This window comes from Gopherus flavomarginatus, chromosome 10 (assembly GCF_025201925.1).
Source record: "Gopherus flavomarginatus isolate rGopFla2 chromosome 10, rGopFla2.mat.asm, whole genome shotgun sequence".
NCBI lineage: Eukaryota > Metazoa > Chordata > Testudines > Testudinidae > Gopherus > Gopherus flavomarginatus.
In genome coordinates this window covers 9,752,327-9,775,509 of record NC_066626.1, presented here as the reverse complement: position 1 = coordinate 9,775,509, position 23,183 = coordinate 9,752,327, and the positions used below count along the sequence as shown (strand labels likewise).

Below are 23,183 nucleotides of genomic sequence, written 5' to 3'. Positions count from 1 at the left end.
GGGTCTGGGAGGGCAGTGGGCATAGAAGGTCCGGAGAGGCTCCAGACATAGAGAGTTGTGGAGTTGTTGGGCAGGGAGGCTGTGTGTTGTGGCATGGGCCTGCCACTGAGGGGAAGGGACATGCTGGCAGCACAGGGTCTGACAGGCCATTGTGAGTCTGGCAACTGCCGGTGTGTAAACAGTGCCCTCGCACTGGGCTGAGCAGGGCGGGGCTGTCCCTGCCATGCCACGTCCCGTTGCCTCTGGCTGGCCCCTCGCTCTGGGGACTGACCTCCCTGTGCCATGCTCTATTGCCTCCATGGGGGCCCACAAAAGGTTAATCCGGCCCTGGCTAGGGACACCATCCCTGCCCATCCTGGCTAATAGCCACCTATCCTCCATGATTTTATATGGCTGTTTTTTTAACCCTTTTTGAAGTCTTGGCGTTCGCAACCTCCCCTGGCAAGGAGTTCCACAAGTTGACTGTGTTGTGTGAAGAAATACTTCCTTTTGTTTGTTTTACACTTGCTGCCTGTTAATTGCATTTAGTGTCCCTTTGTGGCCTATCCGCACTCCGCTTGTCATCTCTCAATCAGCCCATGCTGCTAGTCTTCATTGCCCACTTGTTAAATTTTCAGTCACTTTTTAGGATTTCTCCCATGCTGTCCCTCATGCTTGGGAGAAGCTCCCCATAAGCAGCTGCAAAATTATCTAATTAGCCTCCTTCAAAACTCTCCTTTGCCGTGATGACTACAAAAAACTTGACAATGATTAGTCTGTTGATGTGCTTATAATACTGTATATCATGCTGACCAATATGGTTTCCTTGGACTTCTTCATCTGTCTGTTTTCATCTTTTGTCTCTTTGTCTTATACTTAGGTCAGGCCTACACTATCACTTAACTTCAGTATAACTTATGTTGCTCAGGGGTGTGAATAAGCCACACACACACACACACCCCTCCCCCCAAGTGACATAAATTACACCAACCTAAGCAGTGGTGTGGACAGTGCTATGTTGGCAGGAGAGCTTCTCCTACCACCGTACCTACCGCTGCTCAGTATGCCAATGAGGGACTCATAGATTATTAGGGTTGGAAGGGACCTCAGGAGATCATCTAGTCCAACCCCCTGCTCAAAGCAGAACCAATGCCCAAATGGCTCCCTCAAGGATTGAGCTCACAACTCTAGGTTTAAGCAGGCCAGTGCTCAAACCACTGAGCTATCCCTCCCCCTACTCTCTCCTGTCGGCATAAAGCATGTTCACCAGACGTGCTGCAGATGTAGCTGTGTTATAAGATCCCTGGGGGTAGAAACTGGTTTTTATTCTCTTTGTAAAGCACCTCACACAAGAGAGTCCTGGTCCATGAGAAGGACTCCTAGGTGCTGTGCTAATACAGACAATCAGAGGCCAGAGTTATACAGGGGAAGAGTAGGAAAGGATTTATCATCAATCATAGCAGCATCTGGATGCAGGCTTTATATCTTATGTATTAAATCTGTGAGTCTGCCTGCAGTCCGATATCTCTGAAAGCCTCTAGTCTGGTAAATGGATAGACATCTGAACAAAGGCTTCTTGTCAGCCTCACTGTTCAGTGCTAGAAGCATTCGCACAAACAATTGTGAAAAGTGAAAACACAGCAGAATGCACTGGGGTGAGCCTGGTTATAAAACCTCAACCCCAGAGGAGGCTGTAAGGCACGACCGTTCCAGATAGTAACTGGTGAGGCAGCTTACCAACATCAATCCAGTTTTTTATATATTAAATTCTTGCAAGATCTCGCTTTCGTTGCCTCAAGAAATGATTGATGAATGGTTGTTAATTAGGGGGCCATGGCTATGAGGTCATCTTGGATAAGGCTTTAGTTTGTGGTGACACTTGTGCTGAGGTGTCTCTGGTATCAGTAGAAATCCGATTCTTTATTGCTCTGGGCAGGAATCTCTTATGTTGAAGTGGGTATTTCATTGCCTGCTCCCCGCAAAACATGGATTGGTTTGGGGAGTAGCTGCAGGGCTGAGGTATAGGAAGGGGGTGGGGGAAGCTTTAATATCTGGCTGAGATACAAGCTGCCTCTTACAGTCAGGTTCAGTTAAAGGACTGTAAATATCCCAGTGATGAAACTCTTTTTTCATTGAGCCCTGGATGAGGCATGTCATAGAATCCCAGGGTTGGAAGGGACCTCAGAAGGTATCTAGTCCAACTCCCTGCTCAAAGCAGGACCAATTCCCAGACAGATTTTTACCCCAGATCCCTAAATGGCCCCCTCAAGGATTGAATTTTCAGCCTTGGGTTTAGCAGGCCAATGCTCAAACCACTGAGCTATCCCTCTCCTCTCCAAAGCAGGACCAATCCCCATTTATGGGCCTTCATCAAGCTGTGTAGGGCTGCAGGGACTAGATGTCTCAGCACAAGGCCTTTAAATCCAATAACTTGTGCCTGTGCTTTACTGATAGGGGAGGCTTGAGGCATTTTGCTGCCCCAAGCAGGGCAGGCAGCCTGCCTGCCGCCCTCGTGGCTACCGGCAGAGCGCCCTCAATGGCTTGCCGCCCCAAGCATGCGCTTGGCATGATGGTGCCTGGAGCCGCCACTGTTTACTGGTGTTTTCCTGAGTCACCAGAGCAATAAAACCACCACACTTGAGAGAGGCAATTTCACTGCTAAAGGCAATGGGGACCTTTCAGGCTGCTTTAAGAGTACTTTGCAGATGTCCAGATAAAATACTCCCATTATAAAAATGAGGTTTACACACAACCCAAAGTGAAGGCCAAAACTATAACAGGGTCAAAAAAGAATTAGATAAGGTAATGGAGGATCAGTCCATCAATGGCTATTAGCCAAGATGGTCAGGGATGCAGCCCCATGCTCTGTGTGTCTCTCCCCTCTGTTTGCCAGAAGCTGGGAATGGGAGACAGGGGATGGGTCACTCGATGATTGCCTGGCTGTTCTATTCATTTCCTCAGTAGCACTTGGCATTGGCCACTGTCAGCAGATAGGATATTGGGCCAGATGGACCTTTGGTCTGACCCAGCATGGATGTTCTTCTGTTGAACATTATTAAAACTATCAACCAGTATTGAATGACATACCAAAGACCTTTTTTTTTCTTCTTCAGCATTTAGATGTAAATGTATTTTGCTTTTCTCCTTCATTACTACTCTCTCGAATATATTTTTCTACAATGCAATGTCTTATCACTGTTTCATACTGAGATATTTTTGTTTCATTTTTCTGCCGTGGTGGTTTTTTGTTTTTTGTTTTTTTTTTGAAAAAATATAAAATATGTTGTTTTAAAAAAGAGTAAAAAGAATCTCCGCAGCTCAGAGTTCTGATTCACTGACAGTTAACTGTTGAGGCAACTCCCGCACTAGTATATGGAAAGATAATATAGAAAGAAAAAAGCATCTCAACTATTCATGGCCTTATGAAGGAATTCTAGGAAAGCGTATGACTTTTAACACAGATTCAGGGGAGTCATACAGTGCAATCTAGATTCTTGGTGAGTTGTCCATTGAAATAAACCTGTTTTAATACAGCTGAATTCAAGGTCCTAGTTTAGAACAAAGAATAAAGGCCATACCTACAGGATGGGTGGGCTGTATCCTGGAAAGCAGGGATTCTGAAAAGGACTTAGGGGTCATGGTGGGCAAGTAACTCAACATGAACTCCCAGTACAATGTTGTGGTGAAAGAGCTAATGCAATCCTTGGATGCATAACAGGGCAGTGGTAAGTATGAAGGTGCTTTTACATTTGTCTATGGCATTGGTGAGACTGATACTGAAATACTGGCCTGTTCTGGTGTCAGCTTTTAAAAGGTTGAGAAATTGGAGAGGGTGCAGGGAAGAGCCACAAAAAATATTCATAAGCTGGAGACTTAGAGCTTAATTTTTCTTATCTAAAAAAAAAAAGATTAAGAGGTGACTTGATTGTGGTGTGTAAGCACCTTCCTAGGGAGAAAATTCAAGATATCAAAGGACTCTTTAATCTAGCAGAGATAGGCATAACAAGAGCCAATAGCTGTAAAGTAAAGCCAGACATTCAGAGTTGAAAGAAGGAATGCATTTTTAACTGGGAGGCTGATTAACCTGTGGCACAAGCTACCAAGGGAAGTAGTGTATTCTCCATCTCTGGAAGTCTTCAGGACCAGATGACTGTCTAGAAGACATGCTGTAATGACACAAGTCATGGGGCTTAATACATGAGTGACAGTCTACTACTAGAATTGTGCAAGAGCTCGGATTAGATGATTGAAGGGTCCCGGCTGCCCTTAGCCATAGATTTCAATGAGGATAAGATCAAGCCTGCCTGCCCTAACTCACACCAGCCCTGACTCTTCTATATTCCATAATAATTTAAAAACAACTCTAAGCCTAAATATCTTGCCAGCAGGAAATAGAGATACTAAACTATCATGCTGGGCTAATATAGATTCCAAGACTGGTAAAAGGACGATAGTAATCTTCTAGGCTGACCTGTATAACACAGGCCAGAGACCTGCCCTGCAATGATTCCTAGAGCAGAGCTTGTAGAAAAATGGCCAGTCTTAATTTAAAAATGGCCAGTGATGGAGAACCCACCATCACCATTGACAAATTGTTCTAGTGGTTAATTATCCTCATTCTTAAAATTTCATCTTATTTGCAATCTGAATTTGTCTAGCTTCAGCTATAAGAACTAAGATTAGATAGTATCAGAGTGGTATCCGTGTTAGTCTGTATCCACAAAAACAACAAGGAGTCTGGTGGCACCTGAAAGACTAACATTTTTCGGGGCATAAGCTTTCATGGTAAAAAACTCACTTCTTCAGATGCATCAAAGCTTATGCCCAAATAAATCTGTTAGTCTTTAAGGTGCCACTGGACTCCTCATTAAGATTAGATAGTAGTTGCAACTGAATTTGTTCAGCTTGAGTATTTGTTTCTTGGGAAGTACCCAAGATCAGTTGTTGAAGAGATTTTAGTCTCTTTTCCAACCTCAATTGCTGTGCTAAAAAAGAGCTGTTTTGGAAACAGTAAACGGGTAGGCAGAAAGCAGCTGCAAGTCGATGAATTCAGTTTATTCACCATTTAAAAAGGCAAGAAGAAAACCAGCAGAGGCAGCAGTATTTGATATATGTGTTAACTAGATAAAGAGAGAGAGGAACAGTGGAAGCATTGTACTGATGAATAACAAAAAACACATAATTCCTAGGAAATCTCCCAGCCACGGTAATGTCAATACTCATATGGAAATAGCCTTACTTCCATTTAAAACCGCTACAGAATTGTGCCATATCTTTCTATAATACTCTTCCATAACACCTTTCTATAGAGATATTTCAGGCCACAGGTACTGGGAACCATTTATCCTGTGGGAAGAACTTCCCAATAGCAGATACATTTTCTAGTTCGTTACCTTATAGCTATGGCAATAGGATTATATTTTACTCCTGTAATTTAAAGTCACAAACTTAGTCATTGTCAGCATTCACAACTTCCGAATATTAATTTCTAAACCTCTCCTCTGCTGTATCTCAACAAGTTAACTGATGCAACCTTTTTGATATGAGGTCTATGTTTGCCGGTGTGTCCATAACATAATGTGGTGTGGCAGTGTGGTCTATTGGATGGAGCACTGGAGTGAGGAGCAGGAGACATGGGTTCTGTTTCCAGCCCTGTCACTGGCCTGCTGGGTGATCTTGGGCAAGTCACTTCACCTCTCTGTGCCTTGGCTTCCAAATCTGTAACTTGATGCTAATGATACTTGCCTCCTTTGTAAAATGCTTTGTCACCTACTGCTGGAAAGTTCTCTGGAAGAGATAAGTGGTGGTGGTAGATCCAGAAAGCCCTTGTTTAAAAAAGCCCCCTTCTTGCCATGTATAAGTTTGGAGCAGGGACTGTCTTTGTTCAGTACCTAGTCCTGGGCAGGACTTTAGTGTTCAGGAGCTCCTATGGCCTATGGAAGTACAAATTCATATTACATCATTTCTCCCTGTGGTATTTGGAGTTGAGAGGTGAATTATTAAATGCCTCCAGCAGTGAAGGTTGTAAGTGAGTTGGGGGTCTCTGGTTTGATTTACCTTCCATGGTAGTGAGCTATAACAGAGAAAACAACACACAGGGATATCATTCACCTACTTGCTAGAGTTTGGAAGCCAGGCAACTTTTTCAGGCAAGGAGGGTCTTAGTGACCATTATCTCTGCTCCTTTGGACAGATGGACACTTGCAAAGCCATAACTCCCGGCTCCCCAAGTGCAGGCTGCAGCTCTAGTGTGGCACCCACTCTTGGAGAGAGAGGAGAGTGGCAGATAGTGGTTGGCCAGTGTTACTTTAGGGAAAAGCCTATAGAGGACTAAGTTAGGTGGGCTCATCTGAGAAGAAAGGGAGGCTGATCCTTTCTCAGTGGGGAAGGGTCAGTTTTAGGGAAAAAAGATTAACAGGTCAGATGAGGTTATTTCTCTGACAAGTCCGTGGCCAGGAATCTTCACAAGTGGGATGTTACTGACAGAGCATGGAGCAAGGAGAATGGGGAATGAAGACTCCGGCCATGCCATTCCAGGGCTGGGTGTTGGTAGCGGGTAATTTCTGTATAATTATTTTATTATTTATCTACAACTGTATCGTGGCCATCCCTGGCCAGCCTGCCAAAAGCTGTGTTGGCTGATGCCCTTCTAGCCTAGGATGGAGCTGCACATACCGTGCTTCAGAAAACAAGCTATGATGGGCCCATATGGACCAGTGTTGCCAGGTGTCTGGTTTTCAATCTGTCGAAAGGGGACCTTGGTGGCTCCAGTCAGCACCACTGACCAGGCTGTTAAAAGTCTGGTCAGCAGCACAATGGGACTAAGGCAGGCTCCCTGCCTGCCATGGCTCTGTGCAGCTCCCAGAAGCAGCAGCACATTCCCCTCTGGCTCCTATGCATAAGGGCAGCCAGGGAGCTCCACACACTGTCCTCACTCCAAGCACCTGCTCTGCAGAGCCCATGGTCAGGAACTGTGGCCAATGGGAGCAATGGGGGCAGCACCTGCAGACAAGAGAAAATAGTTCAGTGGTTTGAGCATTGGCCTGCTAAACCCAGGGTTGTGAGTTCAATTCTTGAGGGGGCCATTTAGGGAACTGAGGTAAAAATCTGTCCGGGGATTGGTCCTGCTTTGAGCAGGGAGTTGGACTAGATGACCTCCTGAGGTCCCTTCCAACCCTGATATTCTATGAACAAGGTAGCACACCTGGCTGCACCTCTGCATAGGAGCCAGAGAGGGGACGTGCTACTGATTCTGGGACCTGCCTGAGGTCAGTGCTGCCCAGAACCTGCACTCCAGCATACTCTGATCCCCCTACTGCCCTCAGAACCCCTTGTTCCCAGCCCAGATTGCACTCCAGAGCCCACACCCCAACCCCTTTCCCTAGCCCTGATTCACCCTCTGAACCCCTTGGCTCAGCCCAGAGCCCCCTCCTGCACCCCAAACCCCCCAGCCCTACCCCAGAGACTGCACCCCCAGCCGGAGCCCTCACCGCTTGTCACACTCCTTCCCCAGCTGTGATCTCTCTTCTACCTTCTGAACCCATCAGCCCCAGCCCAGAGCCCCCTTCTGTACCCCCAAATCCCTCATCTCCAGCCCACACCAGAGGCTGCACCCCCTCCTGCATCCCAGCCCAGTGAAAATGTGTGAATGAGAGGGGGGTGGAGTGAGTGGGGGTGGGGCCTTGGAGAAGGGGTGGGTCAGGGGGCGGAGCAAGGGTGTTGGGTGTTGTGTGAGTAGAAAGTTGGTAACCCTAATATCAACCCAGTGTTGCTGCATCTTCAGCAAAAGGGAGCGTGAAGGAAGATGCTGTACAGCAGAGCCAGTTTTAGGTCCTTTTATTGGGGAGATAAGATGTTAAGAATTTAATAAACTGGCTACTGTGGCAGTATTTTGCTGTGATGATTTATATAAAAGATGCCAGGGCAGGACTCAGCCTGGAGAGCAAGTATGCCGGGTTGCAGCACTGAAAGGAAGCTCTGGGAGTTTTCACCCAAAGAACTATCAGTTTTACTAATCAAAAGAATAAGCAAGAGAAATCTCACACAAGCTTTCTCATTACCTTCTTGCACCAGGAAGACAGCATTTAAGATTTGCCCATAGTTACTAGTCTGGTACTGTTAGCATAGTAATGAGCATCCTTCTTATCCTTGTTCCCATCAAACTGATGGAGCAATAAGCATCTCTCTCACTTCTCATCTGTAACAGAATAAACTGAAATGGTTATTTCAGGACTAACATCGTTTCTGAGGTTGAAGAATTGACAGGGAGACTCATTGGAAGGTGTGGGACTGGAGGCTGCTTATAACTCTATTTTCAACTGACTCCATTTCTTGCTGATGTCCCTTGAATATGAAGAAAAGATGCCCCAAAAGCACATTCTTTCCTGGTTGCCTTGGAAGGCAGAGATTTTTCTAATACCATGCAAGTAGGAGTGTTATGGAGGTTGGCATTCTGCCTCCATGTAGCTGGGTAGTGACAATGGGCAATGGCTGGTTTAAATTTAACCACACACTGCTAGGGGGTGGGAGAAAGCAGCACACAGGGCTACTTGGAACTCTCAACGACCCTTTCATCTTGTTTTCCCAGAAGGGTGTTTTTACTACATGTCCCCTAACATCAGTGTTGAATATTTGAATGTATATATGGATATGGGGAAAGCAGTGGACATGATATATCTTGACTTGCACCCTCAGCAAGTTTGCAGATGACACTAAGCTGGCGGAAGAGAGAGATACACTGGAGGATAGGGATAGGGTCCAGAGTGACCTAGAGAAACTGGAGGATTGGGCCAAAATAAATCTGATGAGGTTAAACAAGGACAAGTGTAGAATCCTACGCTTAGGACGGAAGAATCCCATGCATCGCTACAGGCTGGGGACTGACTAGCTAAGCAACAGTTCTGCAGAAAAGGACCTGGGGATTACAGTGGACGAGAAGTTGGATGTAAGTCAGCAGTGTGCCTTTGTTGCCAAGAAGACCAACAGCATATTGGGCTGCATTAGTACGAGCATTGCCAGCAGATCGAGGGAAGTGATTATTCCCTTCTGTTCAGCATTGTGAGGCCACATCTGGAGTATTGTGTCCAGTTTTGGGCCCCCTATTACAGAAAGGGTGTAGACAAATTGGAGAGAGTCCAGCGGAGGGCAATGAAAACGATTAGGGAGCTGGGACACATGACTTATGAGGAGAGGCTGAGGGAACTGGGCTTGTTTAGTCTGCAGAATAGAAGAGTGATGGGGGATTTGATAGCAGCCTTCAACTACCTGAAGGGGGGTTCCAAAGAGGATGGGGCTCAGCTGTTCTCAGTGGTGGCAGATGACAGAACAGAGAGAAATGGTCTCAAGTTGCAATGGGAGAGGTCTAGGTTGGATATTAGGGAACACTATTTCACTAGGAGGGTGGGGAAGCACTGGAACGTGCTACCTAGGGAGGTGGTGGAATCTCCTTCCTTAGAGGTTTTTAAGGCCCAGCTTGACAAAGCCCTGGCTGGGATGATTTAGTTGGGAATTGGTCCTGCTTTGAGCAGGGAGTTGGCCTAGATACCTCCTGAGGTCTCTTCCAACCCTGATATTCTATGAGTCTATATTTGGGACTCTAGTTAAAAAGTCAATTGCTGCTGCTTGTTTTCCATATTGAGTCTTAACTCCACTAATTCCAGCTAAATTTACCTTGGAAATTCCATATTATTAGTAGTTTTATAGTAGTACCTTGCGGTCTTGCCCAGGATCAGGGCCCCATTGTGCCAGGTACCATAGAGACACATAGTAAGACAGTTCTTGCTCCCAAAAGCTTGCAATCTAAATCTAAATCATCTTAACCTTTATGTTTAGAACTATTCCATGAGATGAGGTTAAAAGTTACTGCTAAGTCATGACTACAACTCACTAGGATGATTCATTGAAAGCCACTGTTTGTGGGTATTATTGCATTTTCTTTGATAATTACTGGAATGCTTTATTAAAATAGAAAATTTATAAATACACATCTTCATTCATAGATTCCAAGACCAGATGGGACCCTGTGATCATCCACTCTGTCTCCTGTATAACACAGGTCAGAGAAGATCCCCAAAATAATTCCTAGAGCAGTGCTTTTAGAAAGACATCCAATCTTGAGATAAAAATGTTCAGTGATGGGGAATCCGCTATGATCCTTAGTAAAGAGGGATAGTTTGGTGCTTTGAGCATTAGCCTGCTAAACTCAGGATTGTGAGTTCAGTCCTTGAGGGGGCCATTTAGGGAACTGGGGAAAAATCTGTCTGGGGATTGGTCCTGCTTTGAGCAGGGAGTTGGACTAGATGACCTCCTGAGTTCCCTTCCAACCCTGGTATTCTATTCTGATGGTTAATTACTCTCACTGCTGAAAATTTATACCACCTTTCCAGTCTGCATTTGTCTAGCTTTAGTCATTGGATCATGTGATACCTTTCTTTGTTAAACTGAATAGCCCATTATTAAATGTTCCACATGTAGACACTTAGACTGTAATCAATTCACCATTAACCTTCTCTTTTGTTAATCTCAATATATTGAGATCTTGGAATCTATCACCATAAGGCATATTTTCCCATCCTTTAATATTCTTGATGCTCTTCTCTCAACCTCTACAATTTATCAACATCCTTTTTAAATTGTGGCCACCAGAACTAGACCCAGGATTCCAGCAATGGTTGCACCAGTGCCAAGTAGACAGGTGAATTAACCCCTCTTCTCTTACTTGAGATTCCCCTGATTATGTGTTCCAGGATTGCATTAGCTCTTCTTTGAGTGGGCACTCCACTTCACGTGCACATGAGCTGCTCTGCCTTTGATTGGAGACTTTTGGTAGCAGTTCCCCTTTGGGCTTTCACATCCTCATGCCCTGTACCAAGGCTACATAGGGCTGTGCAGGTGAACTTTCCTCAGTTCCTTCTCATCTGCCTTTGGCCAGAAATGGAATATAGCTGTGGGTCTGTTCCCTCTTTTATTAGTATTTTAGCTTTGATAGTTAGTTCTTAGTAGTAGATTTAGTACCTTTATCTTTGTTGGAACATTTGTTTTCTCCTTTCTGCTTTTCCTTTCTTTTCTAAAAAATATAACACACACATGTGCACTCAATTTTTTTCTTCTCGTCCTATTGAGGGGCTTGAACAAGTTTTCTTCTGTTGGGGATGCCAGGTTCCCTGGGCTTTAAAAGGCATCTCTCTTGTTAGTGAGTGGCACTCCCAGTACAGCCCAGTAAGTGCAAAGTACTGCCCCAGTCCTCCCGGTTCCCTCTTTTAATGCCAATCTCCTTACGGGTTTTGATAGAGAGGCCTGGATTCTGGCTCTCGCCTCCAGTAGGGTGCAACTTCCTTATTTTTTTCCCATAGGAATTTATTTGGTGGTGCCTTTACCCCTCCCCCCTTGCTCCTTCCTGGCAGGATCACCATGGCAGCTCAGAAGGAAAATTCTAACCACAAGGGCAACCTCCACTTACTTGCCAGATAGCTGGAGACTCTCAAGAAATACCACAAACACACAATAATATAATTCCTCTGTTGAATATATAGACAGAGAGTAATAGAACAGAGTGAAATACTACTCTTGGGGTAACTGATAATCCTCATGAATTTCCCCAGTCACATGACTGGATAGAGCACGAGTAAAATTTAGCATCCCATTGTCATGCGTACTTCATAGGGGTCCTTGAAGACCTGTGACAACGATATCATCTGTGGCAGTTTGGCTGATGTGGTTCAATGCAGCCGAAGGCACTCACACGTGGGATAAGATGGTAAGTCCCTCCACAGGTTTCATAGGCAGTACATAATAAAATTCCCAAACCCTTAGCCCCTGGCTTGAGGACACAGTTCAGGGGAGTAGGATCCCCCCAAAAATTCCCTGGATGATCTAACTAAAAGATGGTGACTCACAACTCTACAAAGGATCCTCAGCCTCAGAGATGAATCTAGAGTCTTCAGCCATTGCAGAGGGCTGACAATCGCAGCTGGCAGATGTCCTCTTCTTGCAGGAGCTGTGCTCAGTGGCGGCGCCAAGCACATGCCTGGGGTTACAAGCCACAGGGTTCATCCTGTCGGTCCCGATGAGGGTGGCAGTCAGGCAGCCTTTGGCAGCTTGCCTGCAGGAGGTCCTCAGGTTCCGCGGATTTGGCAGTAATTCAGCGGCAGGTACACCGAAGCCGTGGGACCAGGGACCTCCGGCAGGCAGGCCGCCAAAAGCAGCCTGACTGCCATGCTTGGGGCAGCAGAAAAGCTAGAGCCGCCCCTGGCTGCGCTGCTTCTGTTCCCAGGATTTCTCTTCCCCACACAGAGATGCAGGGCTCAAGGTGCAGATTATAATAACTACTAAACCCCTAACTCTTGATCTTCTACCCTAGCGCTCAGCTACTTTCACAGCTGGCAGGCAGCCCTGAGCTAGCAGCTGGAGCAGAACCTGCCACTTGCTAATTGATTTATCTAGAAGCTGAAGGGCTAATTCAGCTTGGGGCGCAGGAGGGTGGAGGTTTCCCAACAAAACCCTACTCACCAGGTGTCACCCTGAAGTGGGAAAGGCCCAGGCTGAAGGTGTTGCTGCCAGACCCCAGAGGCCAGTTCTCAGGGGGGCCCTCCATGCAGGCCTTGGACTCACCAGCTCAGCCACAGCAAGCTCTGCCCTTTCTGTGGCTGGCTCAAGACCCCTCCAAGATGGCTTCCCCCCCTCCCAGTGCTCCTGGGGGCAGGTATCGCATGTCTATTGGTCAGGCTAGCTCCTCTTCCTGAGCGCTGACTTGGCAATGGTCTCTAACTCCCCCGTCTCTCAGACACTGCTCCTCCTCTGAGCAGGTGGCTGGTGGCCATCCAGGCATCCTGCTATCTCCCCAAGACAACAGGGCCCTCATCGCTCAAAACAGCATCTCTCCCTCTTGGTTACCCAGCAGCCTCTGCATCTGCCCTTGGCCCCCTTTTAGAATTATAGAAGATTAGGGTTGGAAGGGACCTCAGGAGGTCATCTAGTCCAACCCTCTGCTCAAAGCCCCTTTCTCTCAGGGGCAGCGTGCCCAGCCCTGAGCTACAAGCACACAGAGACCAAGGAAAGCTCCACAGGGGTTACAGAAAGATCTGCACTTCTTTTAAGGGAAGGTCCTGAGACAAAGATACTAAGTATAGGCTCTTAATGATGGAGCAAACCTTAAGACTGGCTTCTGACCTGGGTGCAGAGTCGTCCCGTGTACAGGGACCCTCTGTGTCTGTCAGTGTCCCATCGTCGAGAGCACAGTCACCGAGAGCTTCCAAGGGGAAGACAGGATTGGAACCCCAGCCTCCAGCACTCCCCATGAGTGAGGTACAGATATCCCCATCGGTGGTACTGAGACCTTCCCACTCGCTCTAAGCAGAGGGCTAAGAGGAGCAGAACAGGAGTTCTTCATCAGAAATGCTCTGGTCACCGGAGATCTCGTGCCCCGAGAGGAGTGCTAGTGAGGCTCTGAGCACTTTGAGTAACATGAAGAATTCTAAGATTTCAACTAAGTCCCATTCTTCAGCAGGAAAGGGCTTAGTACTGATGACTACTATGACCAAAAGCCCTTCCATCATAAGAATGACACTAACAACGCTGACCACCCTTTGTACTCCACAAGCTGTATCCAAAAAAAAAAAAAAATAAATGCGTGAGTGGGGGGAGAGGGACTAATAAAATCTGAAAAAACCCACACAGTGTCTTGACCCTGAAAAAGGAGAAGTGCCAGAGACTCCACAAAGTCCACTAGGAATTTTGCTATTACTGTCGATTTTACGTGGAAGATGCAATATAAGCCCCTAAGATAGGCTGTTCCTGCAAGGATTCCAAACTCATTTTCTCTCATGGGGTTTCTTCTCTCAGGCCTGGCAAGATCAGGAGGTACAGAGGCTAATGAAGTGTGTATATGTAACAGATATAGTTAACTAAACTGTTTTTGACTTAAAAATAGATTGGGTTTGAATTTTAAGTATTGGTCCAGCCAATATTTTATCTGAACCCATTTGGCATCCCTTAAAAAATGTCAATTAATTTAATTCCCTTGGCTCTGGTTGATGTCCCACAGTATGGCAGACCTGCAACTGCAGCACTGCTGTTATTGAGAGTTATTAGCATTAGTAACAATTGTAAAATAAATGTGTGATCCCTCTGTCATTCTTCCAGTTTTAATCCTTGCCTCCACTTTGTCACCAGAGGACTGGCATATACATTCTATTGCAGTTAGCTAATTCCTGTCCCTTATTTTGTTAATAACAAGAAACCCAGGACAAACTTCTTGTTAGGAATTAAAAAGCTGATTGTCTACTTTTCCTTACAAGAGATCTTTCTTTCGCTGGTACCAATGTATCAGTTGGAAGCTCACAGAGCAAACTGATGTGGGATAACAGCTTGCTCAATGCACCCTTGTGTATATTTCCACCCATTCCAGGAAATCAGGTCCAAGAATCAGCTGCCTGCTTCCTACTCCCACCCCCTCCTCAGGTCCTCATTGGCTGCTGCTGTTCTGCAGAAGCACTGCATCTTAGTCGATGGACTTCTCCACTCCCCAACAGATGAAATCAGACGCTTCCCCCTTGCTGTCTTAGAATACATTGCTCTGATTCCAGCAAAAAGTGGGCACAGAAGGAAGGTGAGTAGCAGAAATAATACTATGGTGTTTAGAAAGAAATGACTTTGTTAGCAAATGCTAATTCTGAATATTTATGCAGGTGGGTCACATACCAACCTAATTATTGAAGTAGAAGTGATCCCCCCCCCTACTCACTTTGGAACCTTCAAACCTTTGGGCTTTTATCAAACTAAACACTTTAAAAAAGAAAAGAAGAAAAGAAAAAAAAGCAGCAACCAAAACAGAGTTGAGGCACACTTTTCATGAATTTTGTTATGGCTGCAAGCATCGTCAGATTAGACAGTGATACAACATAATTGTGTCTCTCTCAAGCAATTTCCATTACAACTTGCCCAGGGAATATTGATTTGAATAAATGAAGAGCAGTGCTAGTTATGGCTGTAACTTTTCCAAAGATCACTAACTGTATCTAATTTAAGTCAATTTTCCTGTTCTCTTGCTCCTGTGGTTGAGGAAGATTTGTCTATAATAGAGAGTTACATCATGAGGCAAGTCCCTAGCCTCTGATGTAGTAGTTCCTGTAAAGTCAGTAGAGCAATGCTGACTTGCATCAGCAAGGATCTGCAAGCACCAAGTTTTTTTCCCTAACAAAAGCAAAGTCTGATTTAATTTTATTAACTAAAACCTTTCTTAACATCAGAGTACTGTGAAGCTTTTTGGGCTGTTTTTTTTACATCTTTTCCCATTACATTGTAATCTTCCAAAGGGGTTTCATTATCTATGTGAAATCTATAAGAAACCTTGCAATCAAATATTTATCAACATCAGGAGACAAGGATATAAATCACTTAAATTCTATAGCTAGCATATTAAATAGTTTATCAGAAGCAGTGCAGAATGAAGGGAAATGAGCATATTTGCTTGCACTTAGGGCTTATGAAAACTGGATCTCATAATGGACTGTTGGTTTAGTGGGGATAGAGCCTTTCAGTGATCCAACCAAATCTGAGAAGTAAAAGAAAGAAAAAGCAGGAGAATAAAGATGATTGCAGAGAAATTTGTAAAGCACTGTAAACAAAAATGTACAAAATCCAGGAAAATGGAGCAAATCAGCTGGTCAGAAGACTCAACATAAGAAGTAACAAATGCTACAAACCAAGAGAATTACACAACACGTGTGTAAATATATATTTCCACCCTGCTATTTAATTGGCTGACACATGTTCTTGTGATGTGACAAAAATTGTAAGGGCTTTTTCCTTCTGAAGTAAGAAAAGAGGCTTTTTACTAAGACAAGGTTATACTACAGTAAGAACCTAAATAGATAAATCTCAGCACAGGAAACTGGAACTTGTGATTCTGCAGCAAATTTGGGGAAAAGATACTGTACTAGAGACACAGACACTGTTTTCATACTGAGGGCAGTATTTTCCATATGTGTTTACAGTCTCCAAAGGGTGAAAAAAACAGAACCTTAAAAAATACCATGATTGAGGTGATGTGTTGCTCAGGCAACGATGCAAGTCTGTGGTTCCCAATTTGTGGGCTGCAGACCAAGAATGGTCCATGGAGCAGCCCTGGTGGTCTGCAGAAAGCTGGCTATTCCCACAGGGCTGGCTGTCCTTGTTCCCAACTGTTAAATTGCATTAAAAATAGCTAAAAATCTGTAAAATACTTTCCTATGTAAGCAATGGCGGTAGTTGTCAAAGGATTATATTACATGGTCATAGATGGTTCCAAAGATTAGTTCTTTTACATTGTTAGCAGTCTCTGGATTGAACAGACACAATTTTTTATTTTAAAGAGCTAGGTTGGATATAACTAAAACCTGGCCAAAATATCTATTTGAAAATCGTTTTGTGGCACTTCAGTTGTCAAGAAACCTTGTTTTCCAGACCTTCACTTGCTGCTTTTTTCCCCTTTTTTCTGTCAGTGCTGAGGATCTTCCCCGACATCTCGGGGTGAAATGCTTCTCTGGGGCTTAGTGGCCCATCCACTGAAAAGCAAGGGAGTCAGTACCATTAGACTGAAAAAATTCAGTTAATCACTGATGTATTGGTGAGGGTTGTGTATTTTGACTAGTTAAGTCTTTTAACAGCCTGCTGGCTTTTATTTATTTATTGTACTCTGCCAAAGTGGAGATCAAGGTGTAAAACTTGTGTTCAAATATCAGGGAAGTCTGTGAATTTTCCAGACAAATAGCAGCTGTTCCCTCCGCAACGCCCCACAGTGCACTCTCCTTGAACGTAATGTTGAAATTGACAAATCCCCTATGGCTATGTTACCCAGTAATCCTCCCTTCAGAATGTTACTTTTTGTTAGTGATGCTGGCAATAAGCTAATGCATATAGGGACCATCTAGTACTGCAGGATACCTTCTTTTAAGGATAGGTCTGTGCTGACTCTATTTTGGCAATATACAAATATTCTGCTTGTTCCCCAAGGTTTTAAAGTAAGAACAATCATTTAGGCAATGTCCCACATGTGTTTCCTAACCTTAAGCTATATCAATGGAAAGAAAAGTTTTCACAGATGGTCGGCTCCTTGCTGGCATTATTTCCCCATGACTTCCTTGAGTGTTCATCTGGGGCCTGATCCAAAGCCCACTGAAATTTATTGGCATCTTTCCATTGACTTCCATGGGCTTTGGAGCAGGCCCTAGTGGTATAACATTGTTGGTCCAACGTTTTTATTGCTGCACAGAGCAGGCAAAAAGGCATTTAACCCTTCCCCCCCATGCTGAGCTTAACCCTGTGTTTCCTCCCAGTCACTTTGATTTTAGGTGAGTGCCACTGTAACAATGTCTGCTCTGGAAAAGGCCATGATTGCCATCATTGAAGCTTTCCACCAGTACTCGGGAAAGGAGGGAGACAAACACAAGCTGAAGAAATCTGAATTAAAGGAGCTCATTAACAATGAACTCCCCCATTTTTTAGGCGTGAGTATTGCCTTTTGAACAATGAATTGCCCTTTACTCTATTGTGATCAAATGTCGAGATGCCTGAAGATGTTTACTGTAGCCTTCGACAGTTCTCAGCTCGCATCTTGTTTGCTGAAATAGTTTGAGCTAGCAGGCTGCTTCCCGTGGCAATGGGAACAGTGTATATACTCAAGCTGTGATTGTCAAAGGGCTCAGCGCAATGGCCTGGTTCCAGTACTTCAGCCTTTGTCTTATGCTGTGTTTCTTGGGAGATTGTCCTGATTTAACAGCTACTCAGAAGGTGGGCAATCAAAGGGAGTTAGCGCATTCAGAAGGCAAAGCATATCCCCTCTGGATGGCAGGCAGCTCTCTCTCCATGGAATGATCTATTTGCCTGTCCTGAGTATTTCCTGGGTGCTTGTATGTGAGGGGTCAGACTGTATATATCAAGGTCTGGTCACCTGTGGGGGAAAGCACAAGGGCCCAGACCCCCAAAGGGACTTAGCTACCTAAATTGTTCCTGTGAGCCACAAAATCCCTGCTCAGCTGATGCCCAATCCTATAGATGCCTAAATTTGTGCGCTAAAAGGCCCTTAGGTGCCTACGTTTTAGCCTCTGTGCATTTGTACTGCTGCTTCAGGCAGGCGTCTGGATGCCTGTCTCATGCCTAAGACCCAGCACCATCCTCAAACCCAAGGAGGGGAGGCATTGCTCACCCATAGGCAGGGCCATCCTTATCCATATGCAAAGTGCACAGCTGTGTGGGGCACCAGGAAATTTGGGGCACCACATTTTCTGGTGCCCGAGGCAGCTGCATGCTATTCCAGCCCCTGCTCTGCCTCTTCCTCATGGCCCCCCGGCTCCGCCCCAGCCCCACCTCCTCCCACCCCTGCTCTGCCCCAGCCTTGCCCCCATTACACCCCTTCCCCTGAGGACTGCAGTAGGGGTCGGGCCTGCACTCACCGGGCAGCGGTAAGTGGAGTGACCCAGCCCCAGCTCGCTCCACACCACCAGTAAGTGCTGGGGGGCAGTTCTCCCCTGCCCCCCAAGCCCCAAGGCTGGGAGCCAGAAGAGAAGAGCAGAGCGGAGCGGGCTAGGGCCGGATCACTCCACTTCCTGCTGCCCTGTGAGTGCGAGGTTGGGCCCGCTCTGCACTCACCGGGCAGCAGGAAGTGATGTGACCTGGCCCCAACCTGCTTTGGTCCGCTGGCCTGTGCTGGGGTGGGGGGCAGTTTCCCCTACCCCCTAAGCCTGCTCCTGCCCCCCCTCCCTGCAGAGGCCTGCCCTTCCCCCCCACGGGTGGGGGCACTGCATAGGGCACCAAAATGGCCCTGCCTGTAGGGGTGCTCCGACCAGGCATAACTCCACACACATGGCAGGAGGAAGAGTAGAGACTCTCTTCTAACCTTCAGCGCTGTAGTTAGGGCACTCAGCTGGGCAGTGGGAGACCTGGCTAAGTTCCACCCTCTGTCTGAAGAAGAGAAGGCACTTGAACAGGGGTTTCTCATGTCTCAGGCAAGTGCCATAACCCCTGGATTATAGTCACGCACTCTCTCTCTCCGGCCCAGTGCATAGTGTATTTAGTTATTGATACGCAGTGGAACAGCTTCCACAGGAGAGATTGAGAGAGCCCCAGGTCAGACTATCTCCTTGTCCAGTGGTTAGGAAGTGGAGGTGGGAAACTGCTGATCAAATCCCTTCTCCTCATCAGCTGGGGGGTGGAATTGAACTGAGGTCTCCCACATTCCAGCTGAGTGCTCTAATCACTGGGCTAAAATTAAGGGAGGTATCTGCCATGACTTTCCCCACCCTTCTGCTTCATGTGGAGTTAGGTGTGTACTACAGCCGTTCTATGCTGACTCCAGGGAAGGGTTCTGGTTGTGGATCCCTAGCTGAGGTAGGACCCTGCCTCCCGCCTGGATTTAGGGGCCAAAATCCTAGAGACGGCTGGGCTTAGGCACCCCTCTCCTTGGTGTCTGCTATTGACTAGTTTTGGCAGCTCCCCACCAGTATGCTGACTTGTGCCTCTCTCCCCAGGCATTGTTCAGAGCTCCTCAGTGCCTAACCCAGGCATTGCACTGCCCACGTCCATTGAATCTGGGCCAAGGTGCCAGTCCCATTCTTGCAAGTGGGATGTGGACAGGACCGGGGCAACCACTAGGCGAACTAGGCAGCTGCCTAGGGTGCCAAGTGATTGGGGGTGCCAAAAAGCACAGTCGGGGAGGTGGTGGAGTGGAGGTGAGCTGGGGCACAGGGGGGCATGGGGAGGGCTGCCTGCAGCAAGTAATGGGAGGGCGTGTGCTCTAATTCTCCTCCCCGCTCAGGCTTGCTGCGCCAAACAGCTGATTGGTGCCGCAAGCCTGGGAAGCGGGAGAAGGATTTGGGAACAAAGTCACAGAAACTGAAGGCAGTGGGGAATTTTCTAACCTCTAGCAGGGAAAGTTGAACTGTGCTTCCCCAGATTCACTTCCTATTTGGAAGATATTTTAAGAAGTTTTAATATTGCATATGTTTGAATCTCTTTATTTAAGAAAACCGTTTGTGAGCTGACATGACATCAGCAGTCTAGAAAATAACTCAAATTCTCTGAGTCCAGGGGTAGCCTATGTCGTACTGTGTGTCCTTGTATTAAAGATCCCGGGAGGACATGATTCTTCTTTGCAGACCCACACTGGGTTCAGTTCAGGGATCGGTTATGTCAGGGCCACGATGTGTTTGCAGTCCTGTTCATCCTTTCTGCCTCTGCTTCCTCTCCTTTCTCCCTAAGGTATCACTCCTATTATATTGAATAAGAGCCAAATTGTGGCCCATGCGTTGATCATTTAAGAACGAGCTTCTTTTCTGCTGTTACAGCGTTTCCAGTCACATTAGATTTAAATGTCCATCACCTTAATCCGTCCATGGAAACACAAACCATTATTCCAGAGTGGTTTTACATACTGGTCAATGCAGTAAACAAGTGGCTGACAGTTCCTAGTTTATGTGGGTCTCTGTTACAAGGAAGCTGCATAAGGAATTGCAATCCCATGCCAGTGCTTGGAAGGCAGCATGGGAAATGGATACATTAAGAAAGGGAAGCTTCTATGCATGTGTTTTGAATAAACATTGAATGATGAGAGTATGGTCAGCTCCATTGGAAGCCTAGTAGGTGACATCTACTGTACTGTCTATTAGCTCCATTTGAAGACAACGAGATTACGAACCAGAACTTCTACATCTTATTCACAGCCCTGTCCATTGTTCACCAGCTTTAACTGCTCTTTCTTGTTTTGATTAGGAAATTAAAGACCAGGAGACTGTGGATAAGGTGATGGAGACGCTGGATGCCGATGGTGACGCTGAATGCGACTTCCAGGAATTTGTTGCCTTCATTGCCATGGTCACTTCTGCTTGTCACGAGTTCTTTGAACATGAGTGAAACGTCAGAGAAGCAACTGAGAACCTGCTGTGTGTGATTTTTAAAGATCGAATATGAATTCTAATGTAGAGAGACCAAACCGGTTTAGGGGCTACTAGGAGTGAGTCTGCTAATCCTAAGTAGTTTTAGTAAGATCAGTGTGCTTTGTGAATGGAAACATACAAATGTCTTTTAAAGGGCTGTTTGCCAGTGCCTGCCTAGCTCTTAAGCAGCATGTGTATTATACCCTACCTATAATTAAAGTGCACAGCATCCTCCTGCTACACACTAGATATATACACAGACTCGGATGCAAGTAGTTAGACCTTCCACAGGTGTCCAAGTTTTATTGTAAAGATTTGTTTTGTTTTTTAAAAGCGGAGCTGGTATCAGTTAGTAAGTAATAAAGGGACTGGAGAACAGAGGCCTAATCGAAAGCCCATTGAATTAAATAGCGAGACTTCTGACTTCAATGAGCTTTGAATCAGACCTAGTGGGCAAAACTAACGGAGAAAAAACAATAGAGAGGGTATGCACTAATTACGCAGTGGCCACTCTACACTTCCATGAGCATTTTTATTTCTCAGCAGCTTATTTCTCTTCATCGGTATTGTGTTTAAAAGGCCGGCAAGGTAACATTCTAGGCCTTTTCGCTTATTTTTAAGTCTTCCTACTTTTTAACTCCTAGCAGAACTAGGTGCTGAGGCAGTTAGGGCACATACACCTAGTGTGATAATGGAAGAGCTGAAAGAGGCTGGAGACAGTGGTACATTGAGACAGTGTTCCCAGTGTAAAGTTACAATGAGTGATCACTGGGAAGGAAGGGCTAAAGGAGAACAATTCTATCACGTTATTGTTTTGTGCTAGCAATATAGCTACTGTATTGGGTTTTGTGCTGGTGATGGGTCCCTGTATCCCTTTCATAGATCCAGGAATCTAATATCCTTCACCCATTTTAAGCATGTTTATAAAATTCCTGTTCCACTGATCCTGACTGGTCAGAATAAGATGTACATCTCCATGGATCATCTCAGAATACTGACTCTCTAGACTAAGGCTTGATCTACACTAGGAAATTATATTGGCATAGCTACCTCAGTCAGGGGTGTGAAAACTGACATAATCCCCCAGTGTAGATACAGCTGTGTTGACAGAAGAGTGCTTCTTCCACTGATGCAGCTAATGTTCGGGGAGGTCTCATTTCCACACCTACAGAAACCCCCCTGTTGTTGGTGCAGGCTGTGTCTCCATTACAGGGCTATGCTGCATAGTTAATGTTGGTATAGTCTCCATAGTGTAGACATACCCTAACGTTCAAAATGTGCTGCTGAATTCGTGTTGCAAGCAAGCAACTCAGCTCCGAAGAGTTGGCTACAATTTAAATTTCCCCATAGCTCAGCAATGGGTCAATGTTAAACTTTAATTCTGGACTAATGAATATTGAACAGTAAAACATTAAATTAAATTAGGGAGTCATTTTAAGTAGCTATTATCTGGATGGCCCTGATTTCCATACTAAATATGTAAATATAATTTCTGGGATGTTCAGAAATAGTGTTTCAAATTCTGAATGTTGTATTTGGATATAACCTCAATCTGCATTCTTTTTCACTTTATACATTTTCAATGTTCCATAATTTGATTTTACAAAATGCCCCATGTTTTATGGAAATGAAGATATCTCTTTCTATAGTTCCTTGCAGCTGTGGAAGGAGACCTTGCTAGGGACATGCATGTAGGAAAGGTACTGCCCTACATTCAGATTCAAATTAAACCAGCAGCTTTAACCAAGTGATTGCGGGTTTTTTTGTTTTGTTGTTTAAGTTCAATTATTTAGAAAAATGTAAATTTAGCATTCACTGTTCCCACCATCCTATTTTTTTACATCTTTGGGAATTTTTGGTTCTATTATTTCTTAGTCCTTTTGATTGCTAATGAAGGCCTTAATCCTGCAGCAGGATCTGTGTGGGTATAGCCCTGCTAAAAGGTATTTTATCATGCAGTTTCTGAGTGTAGTATACGTGTGTGTGTCACTCATTAGCTCAGTTTGGGTTTTGTCTCCCTCAAGTGGCTGGTCCCACACAAAGCCTTTGAGTCTGCTACAGGCTCCAGCTACCAGCTGGATTTAGTCCTTTAGCACAAACAGTAGCAGTTCATGTGTGACCCTTTTTAGGTGAGAGGTCTCCAGGTCAGTCCTTGCTGATGACCGTGGCAAGCATTGTCACAAATGGTGAGCTGGGAAATGCACAGAGATGGATCGATGATGTGTGGGGCATCAGACTCTCCAAAATGGCGGTTCTGTCAGTCCTTCTAGCCTCGGGTTAGGCATTGTCCATAAAGTA

General features: G+C 45.5%; 1 protein-coding gene across 2 annotated transcripts; it reads left to right on the top strand.

The window, feature by feature from the left end:
• Positions 1-14,314: 14,314 nt before the first annotated feature.
• S100B (S100 calcium binding protein B) lies at positions 14,315-22,633 on the top strand. 2 transcript variants are annotated; one of them, XM_050916597.1, is made up of 3 exons: positions 14,386-14,584; positions 17,292-17,462; positions 20,722-22,633. In XM_050916597.1, exons 2-3 carry the CDS (start codon positions 17,325-17,327, stop codon positions 20,860-20,862), a joined length of 279 nt encoding a protein of 92 aa, XP_050772554.1. In that variant the 5' UTR covers positions 14,386-14,584; positions 17,292-17,324; the 3' UTR covers positions 20,863-22,633. The 2 variants fall into 2 exon arrangements, with proteins under 2 accessions (XP_050772553.1, XP_050772554.1); XM_050916596.1 differs by lacking the exon at positions 17,292-17,462 and having other exon boundaries at positions 14,315-14,584.
• Positions 22,634-23,183: the final 550 nt, after the last annotated feature.

Coding starts and splice junctions, on each gene's coding strand:
- S100B (XM_050916596.1), top strand. CDS start 14,351: ATGCACCCTTGTGTATATTTCCACCCATTCCAGGAAATCAGGTCCAAG. Junction 14,585..20,721: donor AAAGTGGGCACAGAAGGAAG/GTGAGTAGCAGA, acceptor TGTTTTGATTAG/GAAATTAAAGACCAGGAGAC.